The sequence below is a fragment of the Mustela putorius genome, unplaced genomic scaffold (genome assembly GCF_011764305.1).
Source record: "Mustela putorius furo isolate JIRA1106 unplaced genomic scaffold, ASM1176430v1.1 tig00000275_pilon_pilon_pilon, whole genome shotgun sequence".
Classification (NCBI taxonomy): domain Eukaryota; kingdom Metazoa; phylum Chordata; class Mammalia; order Carnivora; family Mustelidae; genus Mustela; species Mustela putorius.
Genome location: NW_025421341.1, coordinates 17,759,490 through 17,768,171, shown reverse-complemented (window position 1 = coordinate 17,768,171; position 8,682 = coordinate 17,759,490). Strand labels below are relative to the sequence as shown.

The 8,682-nt window shown below is 39.4% G+C and overlaps 1 protein-coding gene across 13 annotated transcripts in view; it reads left to right on the top strand.

The window, feature by feature from the left end:
- Nucleotides 1–1,174: 1,174 nt before the first annotated feature.
- IKZF2 (IKAROS family zinc finger 2) overlaps nt 1,175–8,682 on the top strand; it is a 157,922-nt gene continuing 150,414 nt past the window's right edge. For 2 of the 13 annotated variants that reach the window (XM_045078711.1, XM_045078700.1), the window contains exons 1-4: nt 1,747–2,044; nt 3,299–3,367; nt 4,898–4,946; nt 5,752–5,859. In XM_045078711.1, the coding sequence (XP_044934646.1) occupies nt 3,365–3,367; nt 4,898–4,946; nt 5,752–5,859 (160 nt within the window). In that variant the 5' untranslated portion in view covers nt 1,747–2,044; nt 3,299–3,364. The other 11 variants (XM_045078712.1, XM_045078702.1, XM_045078701.1 and 8 more) reach the window with 10 other exon arrangements.

Here is an 8,682-nt window from a genome sequence, read left to right as displayed (position 1 = left end):
AAAACCCACAAAAATCTGCCTTACAAATATATAATTCATAGGGGAGAAAAAACATATAAGTCACAGGACTTGCAATTTTACTTAAAACTGCCATAAAGTTGTTCTTGCTGATCTAAGTCCAAATGATTTGTTCTCCAATGAAAATTGATTAATCTTGTTTGCACTATGGCACCAACTTTCATTTTCCATAATTTAAAAATGAGCCTATTTGTACAGTTTTTAAAAAATACAATGCATGAAATAAACGCTTAAGTAATTCATTATACAACTTACATATAGTTATTACCCAAGTCCCATGGTATCCATTATTCGGTGTTTATTAATGTGAATGAATTCCTTCCCCACCCCAAAATCCAAAGAAAAGACACGATCCAAAATTTTATAGACCCACAGACTAGTGTTTAAGATATAGTTGATGATTTTATTTTCAGTGTAGCATTTCTCTTTCCACAGCAGGGGTGAAAAAAAAAAAAAAAAACCCAACCCAAAACTCAGCAACTATTTTTGGGATTCTTGAAAGGAGTAGGAGTACGAAGCCTCCTCCTAACTCTTTCGGCATTGATTTTCTTCACAATCTGTGATATGGTTTCTCAGAAATGCTGTTTGGCAGTCCTGATAATTTCATGTGTTTTCAAACTTAAGCCACCCAGACTACACAGTTCAGTATTTTCAGCTCCTTTCATTTTCCTTTTCCCTTTAATTATAGAAGCCTCTATTCCCTCTTTTTGCAAATGTGGTCAAGTTAAATGCTCAATGCTACTATTTGTAGACGAAATATGCATTTGCTTTTTTTTTTTTTTATGACGATCCACAGACGATTTTCCCAAATAAAAAAGCTGGGCTGTACCTGGTAGTGACGGCGACACTTCCCCCGGACCAACTTTTTGGACCCTCACCCGCTCCTTTGACTTTGGTGAATGCGGCACAAGCCCTGGGGAGTAAAAGCAAGTCAACACTCTAATTTTAAACTTGCACTGCAAAGCACTTTCAAAATAGTTGAGCTTCATCTCAGACCTGAATTTCCTTCTCAATTCATTCCCTCAATTCATCCTGATTCGCGTCCTGGACTCCCCGGTGCCGTTTTCTGAATTGCACCGCACAGTTTATTGCGAAGCCTGAGTGGGTGGGTCCAGGCGCACACCCCGGCTCCGGCCAGGACGCCGATGCCTGAGCTCCGCGTCGGGCGCCCGGGTCGTCGTCCCGCTCCCTCCGCCCGGCCTCGCCACAAATCCCAGTTGGAAAGAAAACTTCAAGCGGCCGAAATGAACCTCCCCTCACCGCTCCAATCCTTCCTTCCCAGCCGGCAGAAAACGTGAGATTGATTGAGACTTGGGGGGAGCGGGTGGGGTGTCGCCATGGCAGTCTCGGAAGCAGGTTACCTGGTCCCCCCCCCTTGGGGGCGGGGTCGGCCGTCTGGGGGGCCGCAGGGCCGGGGACGACGCGGCCGGGCGCGCGGGTGGGCGCGAGGGAGTGCGCGCGTCGCGGAGCCGCCGGGCAGCACTTGTCCTGTAATCGATTGCCGAGCGCGCCGAGCGGCCCAGAGCGCAGACACGCGCACACGCGCCCTCGCCAACCCGCGCGCACACGCGCGCACACAGACACACACAGACACACACACGCACAGGCTCAGGCACCCAGGCCCCGCACACACGCGAACACACGCGCGCGCACGCACGTCCGCCTGCCCGCGCCGCGGGCCCCGCCGCCCGCCGCCCGCCGCCCGCCGCCCGCCGCCGTCGACAGCCCGCCCTCCGCCCGCGGGCGTCTGCGCGAGCCCGGCCGGCGGGGGAGATGTGCTCGGGCTCCGGCGGATCGGTTTCTCGGGGTTTGACCAGCTGTCCCGGGCTAACCCTGCTCCTCGCTGAAGATGGAGGAAGTAAAAACAGGATTACCCTTAGCTACAGATCCACTGCCTTAGTTTCCACCACCAACTGCAGTGCACAAACACACGTTAGGCACAGGAAAGAAAGAAAGAGAGAGGATACACTAACAGTAAACACAAACAAAAGGGTGATGGGATTATTTTACTGCATGCACTGCTGAGGTAAATCTCCGCTTGGCTTTTGCGTGGTGAAGAACAGCTCTTGTTTTATTTGTCTTCGGATTCATAGATTATATATAAATATGTGTATCTGATTTGCAAAGGGGGGGAGTGTTTTCAAAGTTAAGTGTAATTATATAGCATCTCGTTTTGCACTGTGATGTGATCAAATGACTTGTTGCTGTTAACCAGTAATAATAATAATGTAGATATTTTTCTCTGGGCGGGATGGATTGTGGTTATGATTAGGATAATGATTTCTGTAAAGGACGCTCAGGGAATCGGGTTGAAGATGATGTCCTCTGCCTTAATTTATCGTCCCCTCCTCGTAATGTGTTTCGGGGCTGTTAATCGATTAATCAGTTCTCATCTCTGTAGCTGTCATGGATTTTGACTTGTTTTGCTTTGTTTTAACTTGAATTCCAAGAAAGATTGGGTAGCTTGGAATAAATTGTAGCTGTCCTGGTAGAAGGTAATATTCAGATCCTTGTTGGATTTTTTTAAAAAGCGAAAAACCTGGTATGACACATGTAAAAAGGCAGCAGTTAAATCACTTTGACAGGTTCTAGTATGGGCGAAAGAGATGGAATTAAGATTTATTATTTTTTTCTTTTCTTTCTTTCTTTTTTCTTTCTTTTACCTTTTCTTCCTTTCTTTTTCTTTTTTTCTTTCTTTCTTTTTCTTTTCTTTCTTTTTTTTTTTTTTTGGCCAAGGGCGAAAAAGAGTCCTGTGAAGTTGGCCTAGGTTCCTCGCTGGATTCTGCCCGACTGTCCCTCCCCTCTTACCCCCCCCCCCTTTTCTTTCAGTTTTCTTGTCTTAGCTTTTGGTCGATTCTTAAGGAACCGGTGGATCAAGTTTTTTCTCTTCTTGTTAATCGCATTGCTGTAGCACTGACTGACCTCTCTCTCTCTCTGCCCCCCCCCCTTTTTTTCCTCTTTCCTGAAAGTACGTGGTGCCATTCCTGAGTGACTTTTCCTACTAGACCATCCCAAAGGGACGAGGGGGAGGGGTAGAAGGAGGAGGAGGAGGAGGAGGAGGAGGAGGAGAGGGGGGTGTTCCTTCTCTCTCATTTCTTGGTTTTGTTTATCAGCCGATCTGTTTGCAGGATTTGGGCTCGGAATGACCCACCTGTAAAGTGCTTTTCCTTCCTCCTCGCCTTGAACTCTGCAGGGGGCTTGGCTTGGAGGGGCAAGGGAGGGAAAGAGAGAAGGGGGAAACACAAAAAACTTCTTTCTTTCTCTCTCCGTTTATCTTCAGCCCGACATTGTCACCTCCTCTTTGAAAGGGGTTAGAAGAAGCTGAGATCTCCCGACAGAGCTGGAAATGGTGATGAATCTTTTTTAATCAAAGGACAATTTCTTTTGTATGTACATTTCGTTTCTCTTTCTCCTTTTCTTTTTCTTTCTTTCCTTCTCTGAGGGTTAATAACCATTTCATTGATGGGGCAGACTTCTTTCGCTTCTTCCTGACGTTTCTTTCTTTTTAATATGTGTGTGTTAAATGTGTACATTTTTAAAGAGATAAACTCATTTGTAAAATATCCGAAGAAACTGCCCCCCTTTTAAACTTTACGGATGCCTTTCTTGAAAGCCTTATGTAATCATAATTTGAAAGAATTTGGTAACTGTACAGCAGGTTGAAATTTAAGTGCTATGTAGAGACTGAGTTGGGAATTTGATCTGATTATTCCATAAAGAAAGAAACAAAAGTTTTTTTGGGGGGGTGGGGAGGGTGGTGGTGAAGAAGGGGAGGGGAGGGAGAAGGGAAGTGGTTTTGGAGACAAGAAGTGAAGCTGCCTGTTTTCCAGTAAGTAATGGAGAAATTCCAGGAGCCAGGGCTAAATATACTTGGCGATCAATACAGAAATGGCTCATTGTGAATAATTTAGCTGCTGGTGCAGTGAGAGTTTTGAAACTAAAGGCAAAAAGGACCAGGGCCAAAGGAAAAAAAAATAAGTAAAAATCTCCTCAGGACATGTCAGTTCTTTAAACTTTTTCCTTCAAAGAATACAGTTAGCTTATCGATCTTTTCATTATGTGAAATCAAAGCTAGGGGGTGTCATCTCATACAATTTACTTTTGTTTCTGAGAATTAAGTACTTGTTTTGTGTCATTGGTGCATGAAAATAATTCCCCAAACTTTACAAAAGTGATTCCCTTTCTAAGAGCAAAAAGTTTATGAAATTTAAAAAGTCAGAATGTATTAACTTGGTTTGGCATTTGTATCCAACCTTGGTCTGGCAGGAAATTAAGGTTACATTGAACAGGTGCTTACACAGAACTTCGTGTAGGCTAAAATGTCAATACAAGTCTGGGAGTAGGGCAACTGCTGCAAAGACTTTCAAGACACACTGGGGCACTAAATTTTTGTTTTGTTTTGTTTTCTTATGTTTGTTTGTCCTCCCCCCTCCCTATTAGAACATGATGAACCAACTTGCAACAATTGTGAATAGAGCTATCTGTATACCAGGGAAGTCCTCAAACTGCAGTGTGATTGTGGGGAGTAGTGAATGGTAAAATACTTAAATCCCAGTGAAAGCTGGCACATTTGGGGTGTACCCTCACTATTTTTTCTTCAAGTAAATTCTGATTAAGAGAGTTATTCCTTTCTCGCTACAGCCCATCTCACAGCACACTTATCTTTCCTATCCTATCTCCAGCAGGAATCAGATCATTTGCAGAAAGAGTTCAGTGACTTGCAGATGAGCACATACAGTACACTGTAGTATGTTTCGTGGGCCCAGGTTGCAGGAGCAGCAACATGGGCTAACCGCTTGGAGCTTCAAATAAGTTAAGCATTTAATGGCAGATACTGAAAGGAATCATTGTGTTAAGGATATCATCTTTTGTATTGCAGCACTGCACTTTGACTATGGAAACAGAGGCTATTGATGGCTATATAACGTGTAAGTATTCATTTTCATTAATTTGTTATTGGTAATAAAATTACATTTGTTACCTGTATTTTATTTCTGAATTACGTTTTCATCAAGAATTTTATACTCTTATTTTGTCTGTTCACAATTTCACCTTTAAATGAATTTGAGAAAATAATAGCATAGAGCCAAAATGAAGGAAATACAGGAATATACCTAACTCTCTATTGATGATAGTATGTTGGCCAGTGTAGTAAGTTGCTTAGCAGATCAACACTTTTGCACTGGAGTTTTTTCATTTACTTTACTCTCAGTTTAGAATAAGTCAGGTTACATATATGTCTACTAATATGGCGTGTACCGAATATTTACTACTCTGTAACCTAATTTTTCTGACACATAATGTAAAAGCTCCTGAGGCTGACCTTTTTTTTTCCTTAGCCAACTTTTCTTTTAAACATCCAGCTCTCTGATAGCGTTTTGGAAAACGCTCACTCTAAATACTCTGTGCTTAATGGTTAAATTATATGTTAAAAGAAAACTTGTTTTTTTTTCAACAGAAAAATACTTTAGAAATCAACTCTTCCAATTGCCCTTATTTTACAGTTAAGATTATTGTGATAATCAGATTTTGTATTTTTTTTTTGTGGGCTGGTCATGGTTTTTCATTATTTCATTCATTTGCTATATATTTCTAAATTATAGTTCTTTGAAGGGGAAAATATGTAACATTGACATTTCAAGGCTATGCATGCCTCTGCATGTATGAAGCAAAGTTGGTAATTAGATTTTATGTGACAATGAACAGAGACCAAAAGATTTTATTTTGTGAAAGCAGGTGACAATGAGCTTTCACCTGAAAGGGAGCACTCCAATATGGCAATTGACCTCACCTCAAGCACACCCAATGGACAGCATGCCTCACCAGGTCACATGACAAGCAGTAAGTCTTCATTTTATGTTTTTTTTTTTTTTTCTCCTATTTCTCTAGCGACACACTTGAATTTGTTAGGTCTTTGGGGTCCTCTCCTATTGTGGTGTAGCTGCTGCCATAGATTTTGCTAAAGAAAGAACAACCCAGATTTATTCCTATTCATTCTAGTATCATAAAACATGAGCCTGCTTACTAGTCTGACCTATCCCAAGGTGGCTTTTGGGAGCTGGTGCTTACCTGTATCAGGTAAGAAATGTTAGACTTTGCTGGTTATTGTTGTGACTTGCCAGGTTTATGACTAGATTTGTTGTTGTTGTTGGATAAAAGAATATGGAAAGAAGTCACTTCCGAAGGACTTTTCAGAGGAAAAAGAAAAAAAAGAATTAATTTTATGTTGCCTTGGTAGAAAGCTAATCCATCAGTGGTAGAGTTGCAGTGTTACTTTTTTTTTTTTTTAAACTATGTGCAAATTTCTCTTCCAAAGCATTGGAAGTGAAGTGTAATTGAAAATTTATGGACCTGATGTAAATCCATTTCTTTAACAAAGTGAAAGCGTTTTGTTTTAGACTGTCCAGAGAAGAGCTGTGTAAATTAGGAAGGATGTTTTTAACTTGCAGGAATAGACAAGTTTGGGCTACTATTTTTGAGAAAGAGTCATTCATTGATGTAGTAAACATTGTTTTTGTGTAATAAAAGAGCAACTTGTATGCTGTCCGTGACAGAAGACAAAGTACTTCATTAAGATTTTGGTTGGTTTTCTCTTAATTATAATGTTTAGTTATTAAGTGCAAATGGTCTGTTACTCCTCTTCAAACATAATTTGAAATCTTGTGTTTCCCTTACACTTTTGTATGTGTTAGATTCTTGTCTAGAAAGGGCATCTGACTTCTATGTAAATATAACTTAATTTAAAAGTTTTCTCTTTGGGTGATCTGTGAAGGAAAGGCAGTTTCTTTCCTTTTTTTTAAAACAAAGATTGAAAAACTAAAGGAAACTGAATCAGCTGCTAAACTATGAACATATTCTCAAGTAATTCTGATTACCCAGAAAGAACACATTTTCTTTCCATTTCCCTCTTAATAGTTCTCAAAACTTGAGCTTATTCTAAAGCTACTAGCTTTGTAAATAGTAAAGACTTCTGAAGTATAAGCAAAAGTATATAAAGTATTATTGAATACATTTTGTAGTTCATTAATGTTAAGTGATTCTGGCTATTGACTTGACGTTTTGATTGAACTATATGAATTTACTTATATAAAAGTTTTCTTTTTATTAATGGGAAGTATTTCCTAGGAGATTTCATTCTGGAAGTTGTTAAAATTCCTTTATCACATAGAAAGAAAAATTAATAGTGAGTGACTGAATGTATATTACATTATAGTGTTAATCTCTTATGATGGATCTTGTAGCATTAATTTATTTTTTGGCTAGTTGGCTATAATTTGACAAAAGTTATACTACTGCTTCAGTGTAGGCAGTACAATTTTTATATTTTAACATTTAATGTTATTAGTTCCTTGTTAGAATAGATTTTTATTTCTCTGATAATTTTTGTTTCATTTCCTAAAGAGTAAAGATAGGTAGGAAAATTTCTCTTAGCTTACTATTTAGCTATCGGCTTTGGAAACTTGAGAAACTTTGAATAATCATCGACTTCTAGCTATCATCCCCTAGCCACCACTAGGATATCAGCAGGAAAATGCTTTTTAATTGGCTCCTTTCCTTGTGAATTTGATTCTGGTTTTACAAGTACTCTTCAAAAAAGCAGCTCACCCATTTATTTTAAGTAAACATTGCAGAATGTGGGCATGATCAATTTGAACAAACAAGAGCTGTGCTTTTCACACTGGAGTAAAATTATGTTTCGTAGAGTTTTGTTTTGTTTTGTTTTGTTTTGTTTTTCCCCCAAACTTACTAGCCTGTGGCAATTCCATGTTGATACAGTTTTTGGCTAAGCTGTATGCATTTTCGTGTTCTTTTCCGAAGAGTTGCAGGTGAAATATTTGGCTCTCACTTCAGAGCTGTCTGTTGCATCCTTTATGTAGCCTCTCTTTACAGTATCTAGGTTACCCACTTCGGTGTTAGATGGAGAAGATACCCATTTTTCCTTTCTGTTAGATCTAGGAGAATATCAGCATTTTAGATTGCTCAAGCAAATAGTTGTAAAGAGGGACTCTTGTCTCTTACTTAGAACAAGAGACCTAAAATCCGTTCACTCAAATGTTTTTCTGTAACTTGGAATAATTTGTGTGTGTGGGGGGGGTGCTGTCAAATCACTTGTGTCTTGAGATGATTGGTTTTCCTAAATCCATTTAAATGCATTGTTGAACTTTATCAAATGAAAATAGCTTATTTATTTTCTGAATTTTTAAAAATATATTCAAATATACTTCCTGAAGGGCTGTTGTGTCCAAAAACAGAATTGTGATTTTGATTGAAAGTATTCAAGCCAAAAGTAAATGGGAACACCTTTATGATAGAATAAGATAGCCTCCAGGAACAGCAAGGAAAGGGCAAGACTGTATGTGTAAGAGGGGGAAAGTTATTTTAAAACAGCTTAGAAAAAAAAAAAAATAAAAGAAGTAAAACTTCTGATTTTTTTTTTTTTAATAAAGTAACATTCTGAGTAGTAAAGTGTCACTAACCTGTGATAGCCCATTTATTTTCGTTTTAGAAAGGGGTCAGTTTTACCACAAGGTCCAAGTCATTTGTTTGGGTTATTTGATGACTATTCTAAGAAGAAGTGTGTCTGTACAACTTGCTGCCAGCTATTGTATAAAAAATAATGACAGCCGCTATCATTATTTGACAGTGCTTTGGAAAAGAGCATCG